Source organism: Lolium perenne, chromosome 2 (genome assembly GCF_019359855.2).
Source record: "Lolium perenne isolate Kyuss_39 chromosome 2, Kyuss_2.0, whole genome shotgun sequence".
Classification (NCBI taxonomy): domain Eukaryota; kingdom Viridiplantae; phylum Streptophyta; class Magnoliopsida; order Poales; family Poaceae; genus Lolium; species Lolium perenne.
Window position 1 is genome coordinate 89569730 of NC_067245.2, and position 25090 is coordinate 89594819.

The 25090-nt window shown below is 45.5% G+C and overlaps 2 protein-coding genes across 2 annotated transcripts; both read right to left on the reverse strand.

The window, feature by feature from the left end:
- Window positions 1–241: 241 nt before the first annotated feature.
- LOC139835538 (uncharacterized) lies at window positions 242–20219 on the reverse strand. Its single transcript, XM_071825395.1, has 2 exons — window positions 17622–20219; window positions 242–553 (listed from the first exon to the last, which is right to left on the reverse strand). The coding sequence occupies exons 1-2, from the start codon at window positions 20217–20219 to the stop codon at window positions 242–244; spliced, it is 2910 nt and encodes a 969-aa protein (XP_071681496.1).
- Window positions 20220–21414: 1195 nt separating this feature from the next.
- On the reverse strand, window positions 21415–24421 carry LOC127333208 (beta-amylase Tri a 17). Its single transcript, XM_051359549.2, has 7 exons — window positions 24281–24421; window positions 23702–24100; window positions 23384–23548; window positions 22689–22952; window positions 22273–22482; window positions 21932–22171; window positions 21415–21836 (listed from the first exon to the last, which is right to left on the reverse strand). The coding sequence occupies exons 1-7, from the start codon at window positions 24329–24331 to the stop codon at window positions 21699–21701; spliced, it is 1467 nt and encodes a 488-aa protein (XP_051215509.1). The 5' UTR covers window positions 24332–24421; the 3' UTR covers window positions 21415–21698.
- Between the last annotated feature and the right edge of the window lie 669 nt (window positions 24422–25090).

The following is a 25090-nucleotide window of genomic DNA, read 5'->3' on the forward strand; positions in this document are numbered from 1 at the left end:
ATTAGATTGTAACGGACGCGAGTTCAGAGTTGCAATCCTCTCGCGTGGCATTGCGAAACTCGGCGAAAGCGCCCAAAATCAAACCCTCTCACAACGCACCCATCATCCTGTTACGCTATCACTTGTAATCTAGGACATAGAGTACGAGATCCAGTGTTACAACGGGATTTAGGGATACAAGTGGTGTTTCTCTCTCACTTTCTTCATAATTGTTCATCTTCAGCGGTTACAGGGGATCGACTTATATCTGTGTCTTCCTCCTCGTGACGCACGGCACGTCGTGCTCCTCATGCTGGGCCAGACCCAACTTCCTCTTCATCATTTTCTTCCTTCTCTTATCACCGGCCTTGGGCTGGGCCGTGACATGCCCCACTCCTTGCGAGCTGGCTTGCCCCCAAGCCAGCGCTTCAGGGAACCTGGCCTGCAGAGCGAAGGCATCCTCCCAGGTTGCACTTGGAGGTGACGCCTGATCCCAGGTAACTCTAACCTGTGGCACCGCCACGCCCCCTCGCTGAATGCAACGAGACTCCAGGATTGCTAATGGTTGCAAGACCTGCACAGAATCGAGTAACATGACAGTAGCAAAGTCACTGACCTGTTGTTGCGGTGGCAAATGCTTCTTCAGTTGAGATACATGGACAACATTATGAATCCTGCTCCCTGCTGGCAAGGCGAGTAAATTCCTCTAGCATCGTATCAATTGCTCCTATCAGATGATGGTTCAACTGAAAGAGTAATGATATGAAGTTGCGGCTATTATCCATATATTTTGCCGCTGCTATGGGTTTGCGTTTGGCATATTTGTAGTGGTTGAGCATGGGATCTTCTTCCTCCTGATTATGAGGAATATGGGAGAACTCGGAATCCATAAGCTCATTCGTCTTATGTTCCCGTATGTCGGTTATGGCTCTCATAACAGCTATATGGTAGGCTGTGTTGGTTGTCCTAGCTTCCCCTGCTGGCATGACTACGCTCATTCCCAAAGATTCGGGAAGTCGCAGTCCTACCCTGCACTTGGCCAATACAGTACCATCATAGAACATGTATTTCTTTACTTGAATCTGGGGATCGCACCCAAATTCAAGTAACATGGCTCGTAGGATATCTGCAAGTCCTCCTTGGTATTCGCTCAGTGTGGAATCCATCACTTTCACGTTTCTTCCCGGTCGTGAACTTGCCATGTTGGCTGTAGAAATAGAAAGATTATAAGATCAGTAATAATGCATCATAATAGAGATAATAAAGAATTATCGCACTAAAATATATGATTGTTGTATTCTCAATTGAATATACACCATATTTTTAGAGAATTCTTTACTAGTCCTATTTGACTCCTAACGTTTGGTCCCATTTACTAGGTTCCAACCTAAGGTCAAAGCTTTTGCTCTGATACCAACTGTGGTGACCCTGCATACCACTGCATGTTGTAGTATGCCAGTCGTTGATATAACATTCACGAAGTACCATTCCGCAAATATTACATCCCTCAGAGTAGTACAACAGAACATAGCAGGTCCATAACTCATTCATTTATTATTACAACTATCATACACATGTCATCTTGGAGCTCCTCTTGGGTCCTAAGAGGAATACTCCTGGGTTCGAGGCGAACCCAACTTAACTTACAATATAAGAGTCTCATTAAGCTAAACATTTATTTCCTCGAGCAGCTAAATACTAAGAGTTTGGGCTGCTCGGTTACTACTACTACTGGGTATCTCTAGGCTTGATCTCCTCCGGAAGCCTCCCCGGATCCGTAGACAATGAGGTAGTCTACGCCTTCAACACCTCCTGAGAGGTCTGGTTCCTCGTAGCCGATGATCTCGGCTCCTTCATTGTTGTTGCAGTCCTCTTCCAGATGATTCAGGCAATCTAAGCATGGGATTTAAGAGTGGTATGAGTACGAGCGTACTCAACAAGTTCATTATAGATAAGAGGTGTTTAATGCACTAGCTACGATATTAGACCAGAAAATCTAATACCAATGCAAGTTTTGATAAACATTTCTTCAAGAGGTTGCTTTTATTTCAAAGAGCTATGTCCGTCAGCCTTCACCGGTTTACTAGAACTTCATGGAGCTCCTTTCCGGCCGCGTTCGCAGTTCCTCATCCCGGAACAGGGAGTGACAGGTCACAGTTCTTTACACTCTGCAGAGGTGTGTTGCTTTACCCATAAGAGATCTTAACCTTGGTGCCAACCGGGCAGCTTTCCCGTCCACACTTCCTTCGGTGTGAGGCCCGGTATAAGGTCTAGCCAATCATGTTCCTCCGCTACCTCGAACACCCACCCTTTGTTGCATGCCTCGACCCTGGGTACTCGCCGGTTCCATTATTCCCATATATTTCAGGGTGGACCCCGACCACGACGACAGTCTGGGATCGAACCAAACTCCTTCGCCGGTAGCTGCAACCCATCATAGACCGCAATACCGTGGGGACTTAGAATGGGTTCCCCACCCACAAGTTGTTCCGCAAGCCGCAACCGCTACGGTATGCACTGCATAACCGTGGGGACTTAGAATGGGTTCCCCACCCACAAGTTGCTCTGCAAGATACAACTGCTACGGTAAGCGCATCCGTTGATGAACGAGAGGTGGAAACACTTTTGACTACTCCGTCCCACTCCAGATCTTATGGTTAACACGGATATTACGGCACAAGAATCACTGGCGACATTTGTTGTTTAATCCTAGATGGATATAAACCCGTGCAATGGAACCTCCACCATATCAACAAAATCCATGGTTCCATTGCCCACCACATAGTCATATTCATAGTTATGAAAGTAGTGGTTTTGGTTTTTATGCAATAGTGATAACCATAGTACTTTGCAAGTAATTTGATAGAAATACTCAAATGACATGAGCAAGTGATGAACTTGCCTGAACACTGCAAAGTTTTGCAGTTGGAAGGTGTGGACTGACCCTTGTCCTCTATCTCTGAAAAATAGCATCATTGTCCGATAAGGGCAATGGTTAAAGAAGCAGTTATGCATGATTCCAATTTTAGGGTTTGTTCCCCCCTTCCGATGTCGTTATTATTTCATGTGAGAAGTTAATACTAAGAATAATTTGGAGATACTTGATTTAAAGTAAAATACAACCTTGAAATGTTGTCAAGGTGTTTTTAAAGTCCAAATGCATTAATGGACTTATTTTTATTATTGAAAATTATATGTGTGATTTAAATGATTATTTAAATCATCAAATGAAGACTTATTCTTAATTGTCTTCAAAAATTCCCCTTTGTATTTTATTATGATAGAGAATTTTATGCTGATCTATTTTCATATTTTTAATTATTTTTTTAGAGCTATTAAGTATTTATGGTGCCTTTTCAAAGTTTATGTATTTAAATGGAATTGTGAAATGGCAAAAATGCCCCTGGGCCCACCTGTCGGTGCAACCCAGTGGGTTAGGTCGAACCGACCGGCCTGGTCCGGCTCGACCAGCCCCACTCCTCTCTCTCCCTCTCACGCGCGACCGAACCCTAACCCTAGCCGCTCTGGCGACCCGCGTCGCCGCCGCCGTCGCCGCTCGATTCCGGCGAGATTCGCCGGACTTGGCCCCCGCCATGGTGCGCAGCCGACGCGCCCCACGACGGCGGTCAATCCTATCCGCGTCGATCTGACGCGGACGACCAGCTGCCCTCGGCCCCGACCCCCTTCGCTCTGGTCGCCTGGCGTGGAGATCCACGGCGATCTCATCACCGCCGACGTTCCTGGTGCCGCGGCTTGGCCGTAGGCCTCGTCGTGCCTGCGCTGGAGCCTCCGTGCTTCGGCGACCGCCTGGCTTGGCCATGGCTTGGCGCTGCCGTGGCCAGGCTGTGCCGCCGTACCGCCATGGTGACGCCGTGGCACTGCTCCAGGTTAGTACGCCTCCATCTTCTCCCTTACTTCCTCTTCCTCTATGCCATGTTCTAGTTACTAGCCTGCCTCTCCTCATGGAGATGCTGGCACTGCCGTGCTGCTGTTGCTTCTGCGCCTCTGTGTGCCTTGCGCCAAGCCAGCTCTGGTGCTGTGCTAGCTGCTGCTATGCGTATGCTGCTGCTGTGCATGCTATTGTGCTCTATAGCTTGCTGTTGCAACTCATGAACTCTTGCTCATGAATATACTGTGATGCTTTGCTTTATTCATTTGTTGCTGCTGCTACTATCTTGCTCCTGCCTCTCCTGTGTGTGCAATTACTTCTCCCTGGCTTGATCATGATGCATGATCCTTGCATTTGGCAAGTGCCAGTGCTCCTGGTGTGCTATCTCTGTGCTATAATTCCTGATCATGCTCAATTGAGCATTGTTACTGACTTGGCAGCTCCATCCCTTGATGGAGTGCTTTTGGATACAATCATAAAAATGGTTTATGGGTTAGTCTGTGATTCAATTGTTGCTTGTCTGTGGCTGTTTATTTTATGTAGTTCATGAATTGATGTCAGGTTTGTCTCTGACAAGCACTTGCTTAGTTTGACAAGCACTGATGATCCAGTGATCATCTGTTGCATGTTGTTTTGTTCACTATCTACTGTTAGTGCCTATCTGATGCTCATCTTGGTGTCTGTGTGACACACATACCTGTGCTAGTGTGAGCTGTGGTTGGCTCAAGCAATTACTATTGCTTGCAGTGATCAATTAGATCCACTGCAAAGCTGCAGTGTATTGATTCTTGGTAAATTCATTTATCCGTGTTGTCTTGCTTGGCTAAGTGGATAAATGATGTGAACTCGCTGCGATTGTGATCATCTAACAGTTAATTTGATTGAGCTAGAAGGATGCCAACATCTGTTGGGAACCCTGGCTCCATTTTGAACCCATCTGGGTGATGATATTAGTGCATGACTTCTCTGTGGAATTTGATAAAATGGTTGAGGTGGCCCTGACAGCAATTCCTGGCTGGTAGGGTAGCTCCCACCTGTGTTGGCGGGCGGTGAGTTGGGGAATATCTCACTGGAAGAATCCTTATGGTTTTTTCCAGTTTCCTTTGATGTTGATAAACATGAATAGACACTTGATAGTCTATCTGTCTGATGGTGTAGTGGCTATAGGTGCTAAGTGAATCTGACTAGCTAGATAGGATCATCCCTTGTTGGATTTCTTTGATTATGTCACTGGTTTGGCATAGCCAATGTTCCCAGGGTGCTTTCCTATTTGTTTCCCTCTTGTTCACTTGCACCAATTTGGCTAGTAGCCATATGATGACTCACATATAGGGTTTCTACCCTTGTGGTGTGCTTGAGATCATGCCTGTGCAATTTATGAACAAAACCATCTGGTTTGTCCATGATGCTTGGTATACCTCACTCCAGCTCCTAGAAATAGTGTGTTGGTGTAGAGGTTTTGCTTCTGGTGGTTGGTTTGACTTGCCCTGCTCCTCCTTGTGACTTGTGCTTGATCTACTCCATGGTTTGCTTCTCAACAGGAAACAGTTCTTTGCTAGAGCTGTTCCTGGGTGAGGGTTCTGGCTATGTGTTCTTCCTGTTCTAAGTGTTCTTGCTATCTGATGACTTACCAAGTTGCCTGTCGATGAATGAGCTAGTTCTGGCGGTGGAAAAAGGTTTTATATGAACCTTCTTTTGCTCCCTGGTCGACAGCTTGGCCTGGCCACCCTTGGTGACTCCTCTCTGGCTTGTGTGTTGTACAGCATGCACACATGCAGTGTGAGCTGCCTGTGTGTGTGTGTGCACCTGATACTCTGAACTTGGCTTGGAGAGGATCAGCTCGGCAGAGTTGATCATATCTGCTCAATTTTTCCTTTCTTTCTAACCTGCCAAGTGGCAATGTCACTTGGCATAATTGTTGCTTTGCTTTGTTATGTGCAGGGAATCAGAAGTATAATCAAGTGAAGATGAAGATCATCAAGCTCAAGCATCTTATGAAACTAGACTTGTAGTTTAGGATAGGTCATTGATTGTAATCTTCTTTTTCTTTTTTTCTATTTAAGCAATTCTTGTAATGTGTTGTATTATTCATTTATTTTCTCTTATGAATATTGTAATGATAATGTAAATTGTGTGATAATCAATAAAGCTCAAAGTTTTCTCTAATGAGCTTTACTTTATTTTAATTGCTCATATTGTTTATTATTTATAATTTACTTAATGAATTTCCTCACAATTCAATATTTAGGGTAATTATTTAATGTTTGAATTTGAAATTCAAATTCAACTTTGGTTTGAATTCAACCATGTCACTTAATTTATAATTCAATCATGCAACTTAAGTTTGATGCAAACTCTCCCCTCTCTTCTCAAAACCCTAAACTAGTTAAGTGAGATGCAAGTTTATCGCACCCTCGAAACCCTAACCCTGTAAGGTGTCGAGAGAGAAACTTGTTCCCCTCCATTGCAGTTTTTGTTTAAAAGCGCGAAATTTCCCCAGAATTTACCATGCAATGCACATCCCTTTCTAAAATCTACCCCTCGATCGTCTCTAAACCTGGGACATTACAGCCTTTCCCCCTTAAAGAAAACTTCGTCCCGAAGTTGTGGTTGTAATACCTGAAGAGTTCGGGGTATGTTTTCCTCAGGTCCTCCTCCTTTTCCCAGGTGGCTTCCCTCTCGGGGTGATGCTTCCATTGTATCTTACAATACTTGATAGCTTTATTTCTGAGTTGTTTCCAGCTCTCCTCGAGAATCTTGGCTGGCTTCTCGATGTAAGTCAAGTCTGATTGTAACTCGAGCTCTTCATGTGATACTGGTTCATCTGGGGTCTTTAAGCATTTTCGGAGTTGTGACACATGGAATACATTGTGAACTTGAGCTAGCCTTCCCGGTAGATCCAATTCAAAGGCTAAACCTCGGTTCTGACTCAGTATCTTGAAAGGTCCTATATATCTAGGACTGAGCTTTCCTTTTACTCCAAACCTCTGGAGTCCTTTCATCGGGCTTACCTTAAGATATACCATGTCTCCAACTCGTGGCTCCCATGTCCTCCTCTTCTGATCGGCATAACTCTTTTGCCGACTTTGGGCTATCTTGAGCCTATCTCTGATAATGTCAATGATTTGTTGTTTTTCCTTGACATAATCAGGGTTGAACTCCTTGCTTGCTCCGGCTTCATACCAACATATCGGTGATCTACACTTCCTTCCATACAGAGCTTCAAATGGTGCCATCTTGATGCTGCTTTGATAACTATTGTTATATGAAAACTCTGCTAGTGGTAAGTGCTCTTCCCATGATCCTCCGAAGTCTAGGGCACAAGCCCTAAGCATATCCTCTAAGATCTGGTTGGTTCTCTCGGTTTGTCCACCTGTCTGGGGATGATAAGCGGTACTATAGTCCAACTTGGATCCTAAAGCTTCGTGTAGTTGCTTCCAGAACGCTGATGTGAACACGGATCCTCGATCCGACACGATCTTCTTAGGCACTCCATGCTTACTCACGATCTCTTTGATGTAAAGATCGATGAGTTTCTCTCCTTTATCCTGCTGATTTACCGCTAAGAAGTGTGCACTTTTCGTCAACCGGTCCACGATTACCCATATCATGTCCTTCTTTTTATTAGTCATGGGTAGTCCGGTGATGAAATCCATCCCTATTTCCTCCCATTTCCACTCTGGAATAGGTAAAGGTTGTAACTTTCCTGCCGGACTCTGGTGTTCAGCCTTCACTCTCTGGCAGGTATGGCATTCTGCCACATATTGTGCTATCTCCCTCTTCATGTTATTCCACCAGAATAGTTCCTTTAAGTCCATGTACATCTTTGTACTTCCCGGATGTATGGAATATGGTGTTTCATGAGCTTCCCGGAGTATTACTTCCTTAATTTCAGCAATATCCGGAACGCAAATTCTTTTCTGGAACCATAAAGATCCAGATTCCCCGCGGTGAAATTCTGATGGTCTTCCCTCATCTATTCTTCTCATCTCCTCCATGATGAATGGATCGTCCAGCTGACCCATCATTATCTCATTCTTCAGGTTGACATTTAGCTCATCGGCTACTTGCAACGCCGATAATCCTTCATGAGCTTCCTTCTCCCAAAGTTGTATTTGGGCTTGACTTATTTCCTTCCTCAACACCGGTGATATTTCTTGTTCCACTCCTCCGGTGCTCTTCCTACTCAGGGCATCTGCTACAACATTAGCCTTCCCTGGTGTGTAATTGATTGTCAGGTCATAATCCTTGATCAATTCTAGCCATCTTTTCTGCCTCATGTTGAGTTCCTTCTGAGTGAAGAAATATTTGAGGCTTTTATGATCTGTATAGAGCTCACACTTAGCTCCATAGAGAAAATGTCTCCAAGTTTTGAGTGCAAATACGACTGCTGCTAATTCCAAGTCATGTGTTGGATAATTCACTTCATGAGGTCTGAGTTGCCTCGATCCATAAGATATCACTTTCCGATCTTGCATGAGTACGAAACCCAGTCCATGTTTGGATGCGTCACAGTACACGGTGTAATCCTTGCCAACTTCCGGAACCGCTAACACCGGTGCTGTGGTGAGTTTTTCTTTTAGAGTTTGAAAACTCTTCTCACACTCCTCTGACCACACGAATGGTGTGTTCTTCCTTAACAGCTTTGTCATTGGTCCTGCTATCTTAGAGAATCCTTCAATGAATCTCCGATAATATCCTGCCATTCCTAGGAATCCTCGGATTTCCTTGACAGTCTTGGGTGCTTCCCATTCTAGAACTGCTGCTACCTTACTCGGGTTAACAGCTATTCCATCTTTACTAATAACATGACCAAGGAATTCCACTTGATCTAGCCAAAATTCACACTTACTGAATTTGGCGTAAAGTTGATGTTCCCTTAGTGTTTGCAACACTAACCTCAAATGTTCAGCATGTTCGGACTTGTTCTTGGAATATATCAAGATATCATCGATAAATACGATGACAAACTTGTCTAGATATGGCATGAAGATCTTATTCATGAGATTCATGAATATTGCTGGGGCATTGGTCAATCCAAAAGGTACTACAAGGTATTCATGATGTCCATACCTTGAGACAAAGGCGATTTTCGAACGTCTTCCTTCTTGATCTTTATCTGGTGATAACCGGATCTTAGATCAATCTTGGAAAAGACTCCCGCGCCTCTAACTTGATCAAATAGATCTTGTATTCTCGGAAGTGGATACTTGTTCTTGATTGTGACGTTGTTTAGATTCCTGTAGTCTCCGCACATCCTTCTTCCTCCATCTCTTTTATCCACGAAGATCACAGGTGATCCCCATGGTGAAACACTCTCTTGAATGAATCCCTTTTGTTCTAAGTCATCCAGTTGCTCCTTAAGTTCTTTCAACTCCTTGGGCCCCATCTTATATGGTGCCTTAGCAATCGGAGCTATTCCTGGAATTAGGTCGATAGTGAATTCTATCTCCCTATCTGGTGGCATACTGTAATTCCTTGAAACACATCCTGGAATTCATTTACTACAGGTATATCTTCTAACTTCACCTCCTTCATGCTGTTCAGCTGTAGCTCAACTTCAATCTGTGTATGTTTGTCTCCTTGGTAGATCATTCTACTTCCATCGGGGCTTTTCAAAGACACCGTCTTATTTACACAGTCGATCAATGCTCCATTAGCTTCTAACCAGTTCATACCAAGAATGACATCAATGTCCTTCATCGGTAAAATGAACAGGTCCGCGTCAAACACGCACTTATTGATCATGATGACTTGTTTTTGTTTGGCATGGGTTACTACTATCGTTCCCCCCGCAGAAAGTATGGTTATGGGTGTATCTAACTTAGTGCAACTAATCCCATGTTTGGTGATGAATTGTTGAGAAATGAATGATGTAGTTGTACCAGTATCAAAAAGTACTTTGCCAGGATGAGTGAGTATCTGGAGCGTACCTATCACCGCCTGGTCGGAGTTGACCACCTCCTCCAGACTGGTACAGTTCAGCTTGCCGAAGGGCTTCTTATTCTTCCAGTTCCCTCCGGTGTTTCCTCCTCGACTTCCTCCTCCTCCAGATTGACCTCCTCCATTCTTCTTATTAGGGCAGTCTTTCACCATGTGCCCCTCCTGGCGACACCCGAAGCAGATGATTCTGGGTTTGCGACAGTCCTTTGAAGTATGTCCTTTAAACCCGCAGATGCGACAAACTATTTGGTTAGCAGTCTGAAATGCTTGGTTCTTCCTACTACCGTAGTAGTTGCTGTTGTTGTTGTTGTTGTTGTTATTGTTGAATCTGGGCTTGAAACTCAAGCTGGTATTAGGCTTGTTACTAACAAACCTCTTAGGCTCAAACTTGGCCTTTTTCCGCTTCTCCTCCTGCAATTGCTTGAAATCATCTTCCAGAGTGATGGCTGCATCCACCAACTCTTGAAACTCCGTCGCTCTCATCATACGGAGCTGTACCTTGAACTGGGGACTTAACCCCCTCAGAAATCTCTTCTTCTTCTTGTCCTCGGTGTTGACTTCTTCAACAGCGTACCGGGACAGCTTTGAGAACTCCCTGACATAAGTCAGGATTGCCTTATCCTTCTGCTCGAGACTTTCAAATTCTCGACACTTCAGTTCCACAATACTTTCAGGGACATTGGATTCCCTGAACTTCCTTGCAAATTCCTCCCAGGTAAATACCTTTCCAGCCGGATAAACGGCTACAATATTGTCCCACCATGATGCGGCAGGTCCACACATCAGATGGGTAGCGTAACAGACCTTTTCCTGATCGTTACATCCAACAGTATTGAGCTTTCGCTCAGTATCCATAAGCCAGTCTTCCGCGTCCATTGGCTCGGGCGCGTATGCGAAAGATATAGGCTTGGTGTTTTGGAAATCTGCTAATGTGACTCCCGGGTTCTCAGGTCTCTCCGCCCTGTTTTGCTGCAACAAATCCTGAAAGAATTTGTTCTGCTGCTCCAGTGTTACACGCTGTCGCTCCTCTACCAGCTGCATGTACTGGATAAAATTTTGCTGCGTCATGGGTGGTGGTGGTGGTGGAAACTGATCTCTGGCTGCACCCTCAGCCTCTTCCTTTTGTTTTGCTTCGCGCTCCATGCGCTGCGCTTCGGTCTCGTCTCCTAGCGTTCCCGACATAACCCCCTAGTTCTGCAACACAAGATGATACTCATAATTACTCCATGCGCAAGTTTTCTGAGCTCAACTTTGTGCACAGAACTAGTCACGCAATGGAAATCAAGAAGCAAATCCAAATCATACAAAACATATATCCTGTATATACATACTTAAGTGGTCTTATTACAATACTCAAGTCGATGTGAGTATGCAAACTCACTTATTAAAGTATATGTACAAATTTATACAAATATTACATACTATAATACACGTGGTACTTGTGTATTATAGCCTCGCCTCCCTTGGTGGACTCTAGTCGATCTTCACTCCCGGTACATTCCAGGCTTCCATCCGGTCGAACGTGTCGTCCTCTTGATATACCCTGGAACATAAGGTCTCCCCGTTGGCTGGTAATCCGAATCCGATGATGATCCTAGGGAGAAATCAGTGTTCACAAACTGATCGTTAAGTGCATCATAGTCCACCCATCGGGTGTACTCCCCTGTAGCTCCACCATATGTGTTACCAACACCCATACCCGACTCAACCTGTGTCGGATACCCACCATCAACTCCTTCATTACTGGGATAACTCTGGTTCTGGGTTGTGGCATCATCATTCATATCCCCATCATAATACACAGAAGTACTATGGGTTCCAGTATCAGATCCCCAACGCCAACCCGTGGAATTCTCGATAGGAGTCTCGGAACGCTGGTTGTTTCCGGATTCCTCTCCACCCTCGTATCCCCCATAGGAACTACCCAGATAGTTCCCAGGTGTAACAGGTGTAGGTTCACGCTCAAGTGGATCAATACTGATGTAGTCACCAGCTGAGTAAACTGGTGTGTGCACCACATTCTCCATAGGTTCTTTTCCCCTACTCTCCTCCTTGGGTTCAGTAAATTCCTCTAGCATCGTATCAATTGCTCCTATCAGATGATGGTTCAACTGAAAGAGTAATGATATGAAGTTGCGGCTATTATCCATATATTTTGCCGCTGCTATGGGTTTGCGTTTGGCATATTTGTAGTGGTTGAGCATGGGATCTTCTTCCTCCTGATTATGAGGAATATGGGAGAACTCGGAATCCATAAGCTCCTTCGTCTTATGTTCCCGTATGTCGGTTATGGCTCTCATAACAGCTATATGGTAGGCTGTGTTGGTTGTCCTAGCTTCCCCTGCTGGCATGACTACGCTCATTCCCAAAGATTCGGGAAGTCGCAGTCCTACCCTGCACTTGGCCAATACAGTACCATCATAGAACATGTATTTCTTTACTTGAATCTGGGGATCGCACCCAAATTCAAGTAACATGGCTCGTAGGATATCTGCAAGTCCTCCTTGGTATTCGCTCAGTGTGGAATCCATCACTTTCACGTTTCTTCCCGGTCGTGAACTTGCCATGTTGGCTGTAGAAATAGAAAGATTATAAGATCAGTAATAATGCATCATAATAGAGATAATAAAGAATTATCGCACTAAAATATATGATTGTTGTATTCTCAATTGAATATACACCATATTTTTAGAGAATTCTTTACTAGTCCTATTTGACTCCTAACGTTTGGTCCCATTTACTAGGTTCCAACCTAAGGTCAAAGCTTTTGCTCTGATACCAACTGTGGTGACCACACGCATACCACTGCATGTTGTAGTATGCCAGTCGTTGATATAACATTCACGAAGTACCATTCCGCAAATATTACATCCCTCAGAGTAGTACAACAGAACATAGCAGGTCCATAACTCATTCATTTATTATTACAACTATCATACACATGTCATCTTGGAGCTCCTCTTGGGTCCTAAGAGGAATACTCCTGGGTTCGAGGCGAACCCAACTTAACTTACAATATAAGAGTCTCATTAAGCTAAACATTTATTTCCTCGAGCAGCTAAATACTAAGAGTTCGGGCTGCTCGGTTACTACTACTACTGGGTATCTCTAGGCTTGATCTCCTCCGGAAGCCTCCCCGGATCCGTAGACAATGAGGTAGTCTACGCCTTCAACACCTCCTGAGAGGTCTGGTTCCTCGTAGCCGATGATCTCGGCTCCTTCATTGTTGTTGCAGTCCTCCTCCAGATGATTCAGGCAATCTAAGCATGGGATTTAAGAGTGGTATGAGTACGAGCGTACTCAACAAGTTCATTATAGATAAGAGGTGTTTAATGCACTAGCTACGATATTAGACCAGAAAATCTAATACCAATGCAAGTTTTGATAAACATTTCTTCAAGAGGTTGCTTTTATTTCAAAGAGCTATGTCCGTCAGCCTTCACCGGTTTACTAGAACTTCATGGAGCTCCTTTCCGGCCGCGTTCGCAGTTCCTCATCCCGGAACAGGAGTGACAGTCACGCTTCTTTACACTGCAGAGGTGTGTTGCTTTACCCATAAGAGATCTTAACCTTGGTGCCAACCGGGCAGCTTTCCCGTCCACACTTCCTTCGGTGTGAGGCCCGGTATAAGGTCTAGCCAATCATGTTCCTCCGCTACCTCGAACACCCACCCTTTGTTGCATGCCCCGACCCTGGGTCCTCGCCGGTTCCATTATTCCCATATATTTCAGGGTGGACCCCGACCACGACGACAGTCTGGGATCGAACCAAACTCCTTCGCCGGTAGCTGTAACCCATCATAGACCGCAATACCGTGGGGACTTAGAATGGGTTCCCCACCCACAAGTTGTTCCGCAAGCCGCAACCGCTACGGTATGCACTGCATAACCGTGGGGACTTAGAATGGGTTCCCCACCCACAAGTTGCTCCGCAAGATACAACTGCTACGGTAAGCGCATCCGTTGATGAACGAGAGGTGGAAACACTTTTGACTACTCCGTCCCACTCCAGATCTTATGGTTAACACGGATATTACGGCACAAGAATCACTGGCGACATTTGTTGTTTAATCCTAGATGGATATAAACCCGTGCAATGGAACCTCCACCATATCAACAAAATCCATGGTTCCATTGCCCACCACATAGTCATATTCATAGTTATGAAAGTAGTGGTTTTGGTTTTTATGCAATAGTGATAACCATAGTACTTTGCAAGTAATTTGATAGAAATACTCAAATGACATGAGCAAGTGATGAACTTGCCTGAACACTGCAAAGTTTTGCAGTTGGAAGGTGTGGACTGACCCTTGTCCTCTGTCTCTGAAAAATAGCATCATTGTCCGATAAGGGCAATGGTTAAAGAAGCAGTTATGCATGATTCCAATTTTAGGGTTTGTTCCCCCCTTCCGATGTCGTTATTATTTCATGTGAGAAGTTAATACTAAGAATAATTTGGAGATACTTGATTTAAAGTAAAATACAACCTTGAAATGTTGTCAAGGTGTTTTTAAAGTCCAAATGCATTAATGGACTTATTTTTATTATTGAAAATTATATGTGTGATTTAAATGATTATTTAAATCATCAAATGAAGACTTATTCTTAATTGTCTTCAAAAATTCCCCTTTGTATTTTATTATGATAGAGAATTTTATGCTGATCTATTTTCATATTTTTAATTATTTTTTTTAGAGCTATTAAGTATTTATGGTGCCTTTTCAAAGTTTATGTATTTAAATGGAATTGTGAAATGGCAAAAATGCCCTGGGCCCTTTGTCGGTGCAACCCAGTGGGTTAGGTCGAACCGACCGGCCTGGTCCGGCTCGACCAACCCCACTCCTCTCTCTCCCTCTCACGCGCGACCGAACCCTAACCCTAGCCGCTCTAGCGACCCGCGTCGCCGCCGCCGTCGCCGCTCGATTCCGGCGAGATTCGCCGGACTTGGCCCCCGCCATGGTGCGCAGCCGACGCGCCCCACGACGGCGGTCAATCCTATCCGCGTCAATCTGACGCGGACGACCAGCTGCCCTCGGCCCCGACCCCCTTCGCTCTGGTCGCCTGGCGTGGAGATCCACGGCGATCTCATCACCGCCGACGTTCCTGGTGCCGCGGCTTGGCCGTAGGCCTCGTCGTGCCTGCGCTGGAGCCTCCGTGCTTCGGCGACCGCCTGGCTTGGCCATGGCTTGGCGCTGCCGTGGCCAGGCTGTGCCGCCGTACCGCCATGGTGACGCCGTGGCACTGCTCCAGGTTAGTACGCCTCCATCTTCTCCCTTACTTCCTCTTCCTCTATGCCATGTTCTAGTTACTAGCCTGCCTCTCCTCATGGAGATGCTGGCACTGCCGTGCTGCTGTTGCTTCTGCGCCTCTGTGTGCCTTGCGCCAAGCCAGCTCTGGTGCTGTGCTAGCTGCTGCTATGCGTATGCTGCTGCTGTGCATGCTATTGTGCTCTATAGCTTGCTGTTGCAACTCATGAACTCTTGCTCATGAATATACTGTGATGCTTTGCTTTATTCATTTGTTGCTGCTGCTACTATCTTGCTCCTGCCTCTCCTGTGTGTGCAATTACTTCTCCCTGGCTTGATCATGATGAATGATCCTTGCATTTGGCAAGTGCCAGTGCTCCTGGTGTGCTATCTCTGTGCTATAATTCCTGATCATGCTCAATTGAGCATTGTTACTGACTTGGCAGCTCCATCCCTTGATGGAGTGCTTTTGGATACAATCATAAAAATGGTTTATGGGTTAGTCTGTGATTCAATTGTTGCTTGTCTGTGGCTGTTTATTTTATGTAGTTCATGAATTGATGTCAGGTTTGTCTCTGACAAGCACTTGCTTAGTTTGACAAGCACTGATGATCCAGTGATCATCTGTTGCATGTTGTTTTGTTCACTATCTACTGTTAGTGCCTATCTGATGCTCATCTTGGTGTCTGTGTGACACACATACCTGTGCTAGTGTGAGCTGTGGTTGGCTCAAGCAATTACTATTGCTTGCAGTGATCAATTAGATCCACTGCAAAGCTCTGGTGTATTGATTACTGGTAAATTCATTTATCTGTGTTGTCTTGCTTGGCTAAGTGGATAAATGATGTGAACTGCTTGCAGTTGTGATCATCTAACAGTTAATTTGATTGAGCTAGAAGGATGCCAACATCTGTTGGGAACCCTGGCTCCATTTTGAACCCATCTGGGTGATGATATTAGTGCATGACTTCTCTGTGGAATTTGATAAAATGGTTGAGGTGGCCCTGACAGCAATTCCTTGCTGTTAGGGTAGCTCCCACCTGTGTTGGCTTGCTGTGATTTGGGGAATATCTCACTGGGAGAATCCTTATGGTTTTTTCCAGTTTCCTTTGATGTTGATAAACATGAATAGACACTTGATAGTCTATCTGTCTGATGGTGTAGTGGCTATAGGTGCTAAGTGAATCTGACTAGCTAGATAGGATCATCCCTTGTTGGATTTCTTTGATTATGTCACTGGTTTGGCATAGCCAATGTTCCCAGGGTGCTTTCCTATTTGTTTCCCTCTTGTTCACTTGCACCAATTTGGCTAGTAGCCATATGATGACTCACATATAGGGTTTCTACCCTTGTGGTGTGCTTGAGATCATGCCTGTGCAATTTATGAACAAAACCATCTGGTTTGTCCATGATGCTTGGTATACCTCACTCCAGCTCCTAGAAATAGTGTGTTGGTGTAGAGGTTTTGCTTCTGGTGGTTGGTTTGACTTGCCCTGCTCCTCCTTGTGACTTGTGCTTGATCTACTCCATGGTTTGCTTCTCAACAGGAAACAGTTCTTTGCTAGAGCTGTTCCTGGGTGAGGGTTCTGGCTATGTGTTCTTCCTGTTCTAAGTGTTCTTGCTATCTGATGACTTACCAAGTTGCCTGTCGATGAATGAGCTAGTTCTGGCGGTGGAAAAAGGTTTTATATGAACCTTATTTTGCTCCCTGGTCGACAGCTTGGCCTGGCCACCCTTGGTGACTCCTCTCTGGCTTGTGTGTTGTACAGCATGCACACATGCAGTGTGAGCTGCCTGTGTGTGTGTGTGTGCACCTGATACTCTGAACTTGGCTTGGAGAGGATCAGCTCGGCAGAGTTGATCATATCTGCTCAATTTTTCCTTTCTTTCTAACCTGCCAAGTGGCAATGTCACTTGGCATAATTGTTGCTTTGCTTTGTTATGTGCAGGGAATCAGAAGTATAATCAAGTGAAGATGAAGATCATCAAGCTTAAGCATCTTATGAAACTAGACTTGTAGTTTAGGATAGGTCATTGATTGTAATCTTCTTTTTCTTTTTTTCTATTTAAGCAATTCTTGTAATGTGTTGTATTATTCATTTATTTTCTCTTATGAATATTGTAATGACAATGTAAATTGTGTGATAATCAATAAAGCTCAAAGTTTTCTCTAATGAGCTTTACTTTATTTTAATTGCTCATATTGTTTATTATTTATAATTTACTTAATGAATTTCCTCACAATTCAATATTTAGGGTAATTATTTAATGTTTGAATTTGAAATTCAAATTCAACTTTGGTTTGAATTCAACCATGTCACTTAATTTATAATTCAATCATGCAACTTAAGTTTGATGCAAACTCTCCCCTCTCTTCTCAAAACCCTAAACTAGTTAAGTGAGATGCAAGTTTATCGCACCCTCGAAACCCTAACCCTGTAAGGTGTCGAGAGAGAAACTTGTTCCCCTCCATTGCAGTTTTTGTTTAAAAGCGCGAAATTTCCCCAGAATTTACCATGCAATGCACATCCCTTTCTAAAATCTACCCCTCGATCGTCTCTAAACCTGGGACATTACAGGGTCTGTTGCGACTCCCACACCACTGATAACATGGCCCAGATACTCTAATTTGTACTGCGCGAATAGACACTTGGATCTCTTGATGAATAGGTTGTTGGTTTGCAGAATGAGCAACACCTCGCAGAGGAGAGTGAGGTGTGCCTCCAGAGTAGGAGTGTAGATGAGGATATCATCCATGAAAACAAGCACACCATGCCGTAACTGCTTCTCAAAAATCATGTTCATCACACTCTGGAAGGTTGCGGGCACTCCTGTCAACCCAAATGGCATAACCAAGAATTCGTACAGCCCTTGATGAGTGCGGAAAGCAGTTTTGTGTTCATCCCCAGCCGCCATCCGAATCTGGTGATACCCAGAGCTGAGATCCAACTTACTGAACCATTTTGCGCCAGCGAGTTCATCTAGAAGCTCGTCGACGACGGGCAATGGATGTTTATTCTTCACCGTCAGGCTGTTGAGCTGGCGATAATCAACACAGAATCGCCATGACCCATCTTTCTTGCGCACAAGAACTGGTGATGCAAAGGGGCTAGAGCTGTGCCTGATCGTTCCATGCTTTAGCATGGCCTGGACTTGCCGCTCAATTTCTGTCTTCTGATGTGGAGCATATCGATACGGTCGCACATTGACAGGTTGCGCCCCTGGCACCAATGGAATCTGATGATCGCATGCGCGTGATGGCGGCAGCTCTTGTGGTTCCCCAAAGAGAGCCTCAAATTCTTGTAACAAAGCTTGGATTTCAACTGGAATAGCTGCAATGGTTGTGTCTACTGACATAGAATGCAGGCCAGGTTCCTGATGGACTGGCTGCACTTGGATACAATCGGCAATCGCTCCTCTCTTCAGTAGTCCATGCAATTTGGCTGCCGACACTGGGAGACATGTTTGAGGATGCTCTATTATGCCTGTCAAGCGGATGCGTCGACCGTGGTGTGTGAATTTCATCCAACGATGTTTCCAGTGTACCCACATGGGACTGTGGTCCTCAAGCCAATCTGCACCAAGTATCATATCATAACAAGGCAGTGGTAACACATGGAAATCTTGTTGGAACGTATGTCCCTGACACAGCCAGGCTAGGTTGGGAAGCATGCGTTCACTTGTCAATGGCGCCCCATTTGCTGCCACAAAGCGTGCCGGTGCCGTGGCTGTTGTCTCTCTTCCAAGCATCTCAGACAATTTAGCATCAATGAAGGAAGAATTTGCGCCAGAATCAACCAGAATCAAAACGTGGTGTTTGTTGATCATACCATGAAGACGCATGGTGCGGCGTTGTCGCCCTGCAGGTTGATTAGAGAGAGGTGCCAACAGCATCAAATCATCCTCAGACTCATATGAACTGTGGGAGGACTTGGAGTCACTGTCTTCAGTCTGAAGTACTTCCAAAAGTTCCTCCATAATGTGGAGAGGAATCTGGTTTGGGCACTTGTGTGTCCTGTTCCACTTTTCACCACACGTGAAACATAAATTCTTGGATTTGCGATATGCCCTGAGTGCCTCCAACTTTTCATCCCAACGAGGTGTCTCAGTCTTCTTTGTGTCATCTACCCGAGCTGAGTGTTTGTACTTGTCAGATGATGCACTGAAGGATTTGCTCTTGTCCTTGTGCAAGAGCTTGTGCTTGTGCTGACTGGATATTTTCTCAGACTCCATCTCTGTTTCCTGCAATTTAGCAAGCAAACTGGCAGATTCTGTATCTTGAGGACAATGTAGGACAACTGCAGTACGGATGTCAGGACGCAGACCAACTAAATAACGTTCTACAAACAATACTTCACTAGTGTACGGGTCTTCTAGGAGGATTTGGTGTTTAAGGTTATCAAATTTGGTGGTATAGTCGTCGACGGTGCTGGTCATACTGAGCAACAGCAACTGTCTCATATAGAATGTATGTCTACTCTTCCCCCAACGCTCAACCACTGCTGCTCTCAACTCTTCCCACTGAACAAATTTGCGCCTCTTCTGCATTGTTTTGAGCCACAATGCAGCATTTCCCACCATGTTTAGGGCAGCAAATTTAACTTTCATGAGAGGTGACACTCCATAGATTTCAAAATAAAGCTCACAGTTATCTAACCAGATATGATAGTCCTCTCCATCGAATTTTGGAAAGTCCATCTTAGGAGTGGCGCCAAACGAGGTGCGGTGGTGTGTGTGAGGATTATGAGCAGAATAGCGGGTTCCATCTGGGTCAGGCTCTCTATCGAACATGTGGTGGGTGTTCCGAGACGTACCATGATCGGGAGGAGGATCTGGGGGATGATTTCCCCCACATGCCTGCCCCCAGTTTGTTGTTGCAGAGCCGCGCCCTTGGGGCTGTTTGTCGGCGTCGATCCGCACGACGGTGGTCGTCGGCGTGACCGGCTCCTTGCCGCTCTCCCGCCGCGCAGCAACTCCCGACTCGAGCAGGCCGAGCCGAGATGCCATGTCCTCCGCGTGAAGTTGCAGCAGCGCGGTATTCTTCGCGAGATCGGAGGTCGTCTCATTCACGGACTGCATCCAGCTCGTGAGGGTGCCCATCTTCACCATGAGCTCGTCGAGCTTGGCGCTCGTCGCGGCGTGGTTCTCGTCTGCGGTGGCCATGGCGGAAGCGATTTGCGTCTCGACCACCGTGGCCTTCTTCCTGGGCGCCAGATCGAACTCTCGGTGACGCGATCGGACCGAGAGATAGGATTTACGGTAGCGATTCGAAAATCACCACCATCCCCAGATGGATTTACAGATCAAGCGTCGGCCGGCGAATCGAAACAAGGCTCAGGATACCAATTGTTACGCTATAACTTGTAATCTAGGACATAGAGTACGAGATCCAGTGTTACAACGGGATTTAGGGATACAAGTGGTGTTTCTCTCTCACTTTCTTCATAATTGTTCATCTTCAGCGGTTACAGGGGATCGACTTATATCTGTGTCTTCCTCCTCGTGACGCACGGCACGTCGTGCTCCTCATGCTGGGCCAGACCCAACTTCCTCTTCATCATTTTCTTCCTTCTCTTATCACCGGCCTTGGGCTGGGCCGTGACACATCCATCAATGGTGGTTCGCCGCGGCTGGCGGCGATTTCTACCTCCCTCCCATTCCCAATTTCCCATGAGCGTGCCTCTCGTTCCCTGTTGGCGAGCAGACGAGCCTCTCTCGCCTGCTGACGGCGGCCGAGCCTGCAGGGGCCTTCCGCAGCTGCACGACCACGGGATCTGATCCGATGACCGTGCGCGCGTCGGGAAGTCCGTGCTCGCGGCGAGATTACGCCCTTCGGACAACCCCGCCCGACAGCTTCGTCCTTCACTCCTCAGCGAGCGCCCAGGGTGAGTTAAAATCCCATCCCTGATTCAGTTAAACCGAGCGTGCCTGAGCGCTTGTTCCCATCTCTGATCTCATTGCCGACGAATCGAGAACTTTGCCTGCGCACTTGACTAAAAAAAGTACTATGACCATTGCTTGGCTAGTTTACTGTAAGTGAATTATCGAGATTAATCCTGGTTCGGTGATGTGAAAACCCAGCATCAGAGCATCATGCTATGCACATCAGTGTGAGAAATTTACAGCGTGCGAATACATTTAGTGTCTAATATGCATGTGCTGGTTTGATACACTCGATTTGAGTAGATGTGGATGCTGGGCTGGATCAGTCAAGTCTGTTTTACCAAATTCAGATCTAGCCGCAGTGTTGCACTGACTACTGGTACTCTCCTAGGTACTCTCGTTTTGTTCATTCCTGTCGAGGATTCAAATAACTGTGCGCTTCAGTTTTACTTATACTGCTAAAGAAACCACATAATAAGAAAGCCATACACACAAATTGCCTTATTCGTCCACACAAATACACACAGCAAAGTGCGGACCAAGGTCTAATGTACTCTGGCCCATCGGAAAAGCATCAAACCTTGTGACTAGTGTCACAATATTATATTATTGCCACATACATGATTTTGTTAACCTTCTTGCACAGAAGTTTATTTATCATCGCGGCTTATTGTCCCACAGTAGGCTTATTTTCATGCTCAGCTCAACACCAATAGGCCGAGGATATTGGTGTTAGAGACCCCTGCATGAGTGAGATCTTTAAACTGGCAGGTCGGTGTTCTCGTCAAAGGGGAATGGCTCCAGTTTTGGTTCTGCTGCTTGAAGGATCATTTTAATTGGCATTTCCGGCTCTGATCTTTCCAGGGGCGCAATTGGATCAACACTTGGGTCATGAGCCTGAAAATAATTATGTATTTATTATAATATATAGCTGAAAATCATACCATCTGTGTAAGTTTTTAGACGTTTTGATGTCCATGTGTTGCACTAACCTGGTTAGCATGCATTCTCTTGACAAAAGTTTGGAAAGTGACGTAGTTCTCTCCCTCCAGCAGCTCATCCGATACCCGGAGGTAGGTGAATCCAAACAGCTTGTGCTCAGGAGGGCCGCTCTTGTTAATACCTCTTGGTCTTGCGTTCCTGAGTATCGTGTTGTAACCAGTTGCATCATATCGAGCGAGCGCGTTTTCACATGCAACATGTAAGCCCTCTCTCCATCCAGCACTCAGCACCTGAGAAATTTGATGAGAAGTGCTTCAGTGTTTCGAAAAATATTGAAGTGCAGAAGTCTTTGAGTCAGAAATCACTTGGTGGTCGCTAATGGTGTAGTTACCTGTTGGACTAGTTGTTCTGGTGCACTCTTCGCCTCCGAACTCTGCTCAGAGTCCCTCATCTCTGCACAAGTGAAGTTAAGGCTAGCATGATGCCTTGTGAGCATGCGTGCTATGGTTCTGTAGCCGTCCCTGTCATCTAAGTTGTAGTACCCGGCAGTGAGCTCGGCTGCGTGGCTTGGAACCCTGTACCACCAGTGAATGCCAGAGATCTGCAACCATACATTGGATCATCTCTCATTTACATTCCAGCTTAAGCAATGTGAGCTGCATATACTTTTTTTTTCTTGGCCTATAATCTGATGCTCAACTGAAATTTGTGCAATTTTGTTTATCGGATGCAACATTCACAATTGAATCTCCATTTTATGAAAATTTATCTGCTACAATAAACTGAGATCTTTAGCATGGTACTTACTTTGATTGCCAGCTGCACTCTGCATCCCAAGAAGACCTGGTTTGCTTCATCCAAGATCTTGTCACCGTGCTCGATCAGTTTGTTGGAGTACCATGAGAGGAAAAACTTCCCCTTCTCGGTAAGGTATGTTCCGTTGTCCTTGAAGAACTGGGTCTCCTCAGGAGTGTCATTGTACTGTCCAGCATCGTCAGGCAATTCCCACTCAGGATGGCCAGCTGTCGCTGCTGCTGCTTTGAAGTCTGCCTCCAGGTACTTATCATAGCACTGCAAGTTATTTTTGTTTTAGTAATAGCTGGAACAATTAACTGAAGTCCTTTTGTCTTTACTGGTGATGGTGTTATTCTGCATTTGTTTTAGTTTATCCCCTGTCTGTTTAGCTAGATATACATTTGGCTTCCTCTGCTTTATGCCGCTTAGCTGTGGGACTATGGTCCTGTGTTTGCTTCTGTCACTTTTCTCAAAAGAACAGTTCGGTTTCTCAAAAGCCAAAAGTAGTGATAAGCCAAAATTGCAGTTTTAACATGACGTCTCTTTTGATCAGAATCAGTTTACCATTGTGTTTTCAGTTCCTAAATACAGTACAATTTTAAGTGCAGATCATCACTTGGACAAAGATTGAACTGCCTTTGGTCATATGTATAAGAACATTTTGAAGAAAAGAAGAGGATAGCTTTTGTTTGGTAAAAGGCACTTACGATGAATTCTCCGATCCCTGGGAACACCCATCCCTGGCTCTGAGGATAGGATGGGTACCTCATCTCTCCAGCTGGACCGAGTCCCACCTCAATGTCCACGATGACACCAGCATCCAGGAACTGTTCCATATTCTCCCTGAAGCTCTTCATGTAATCAGCATACATCTGTCACAGCCACAAGGAAGAATCAAAGCTTGCCACCATGGTCATACAGTACAAAACAAAATCACAACTCTGCCGTTGCCAAGACTCATCTGAGCATCTGATCGATCACCACATATGCGGCAGAGCGTGAAGTGGTGGTTTATCTGTGCTAACCTGGACGGCAGTTCTTCCATGGAAGAGAGGCTGGTCATCCACTCCAAGGGTGAGGTACTCAATGTTCCTTGTCCCGCTCCGGTTGGTGTAGAAAATGTCTGGGTCGCTCTTGCCGATGTCCCGCACCCACTGCGGGATGGGGATGTTGACGACGTCGCCGACGTTGCCGCCGCACTGGTGGAATGACATGATGGCCTGCAGCTTCAGCCCGGCCTCCTGCACCAGCTCGAACACCTCCTTGTAGGCGCTCCAGTCGTACGCCTTGGGGCCCTTGCCCTCCACCAGCCCCCACCAGACGTCTATCATGACGCCGTCCACGCCGGCCTCCGCCAGCTTCTTCAGCTGCGCCCTGAGCTCCTCACCCTTCTCGAATGTGTTGTCGATGCTCACCACATCCAGCTATTTCCGCAGCCAAAGTGAAATCAATGTAAGTTAGTAAAAAATCCATCTAAGGTCTAAGCTCTTGTTTTTACATGACTTCACTCTTCAACATGTTATACATATGGCAAAATGTATCTACGATAGTGTGAATTAGATCATTGAAATGGGTATGGTGTGTAGCGAGGTAAATGAGCTTACAGGGAGCATGACGTTGACTTGGACGTAGTTGGCTAGCATGTTCCCAGGCATTGTGGCTGCTGGCTAAAATCTATGCTCTAGAGACACTGGCTTGCGTGCTCGCTCGCTCAACTTGGTTTGTGGGATGTTGCAGGGAGCTTAGGGGGTCTATTTATACAGCCGCGGGAGGGGAGGGGGATTGTTATGGTATGGTTAGGATATGCCTTGATGACTAAAAAGCTACACTTGGTAGTTATCCGAGGCAATCATCTCTAAGCATATATCGTCTATACACAAAAACTGGCACAAAAACGTACACGCACACATCTCCCCTGTTTGTATGTATCAGCCGGATTAAGCGTACACCTTCGTGGCAGGAACGTGTACGTGTTATATGTTATATAATGGCAAAAGATACAAAAACTGATATGGTTAGGCTATGCCTTGATTCCTACAAAAGCTCTACATGCAAAAGATACAAAAACTGATATGGTTAGGCTATGCCTTGATGATTCCTACAAAAGCTCTACATGCAGTTATTTAAGGAAATCATCTTTTTTTCTTTTTTGCAAAACACAATATAGATGTAGACGCTCACATATACGCACATACACTCACCCGTATGAAGGCACGTAGTCGAAGAAACTTCATCCGACGAGTCTTGAGATTGACGAAATCACCACATCCGCCTCGTTGTCGACGGGAACGTCGCCTCCCACTGAAGAATATTCCGCCTTTAATGAGACACCGAAGTGTCAAACCTGAGGTTTGAACTCTGGTGGGCTGGAGGTGCCACTGCCCTCCTAACCAGCCAACCACAGGTTTTGGTTC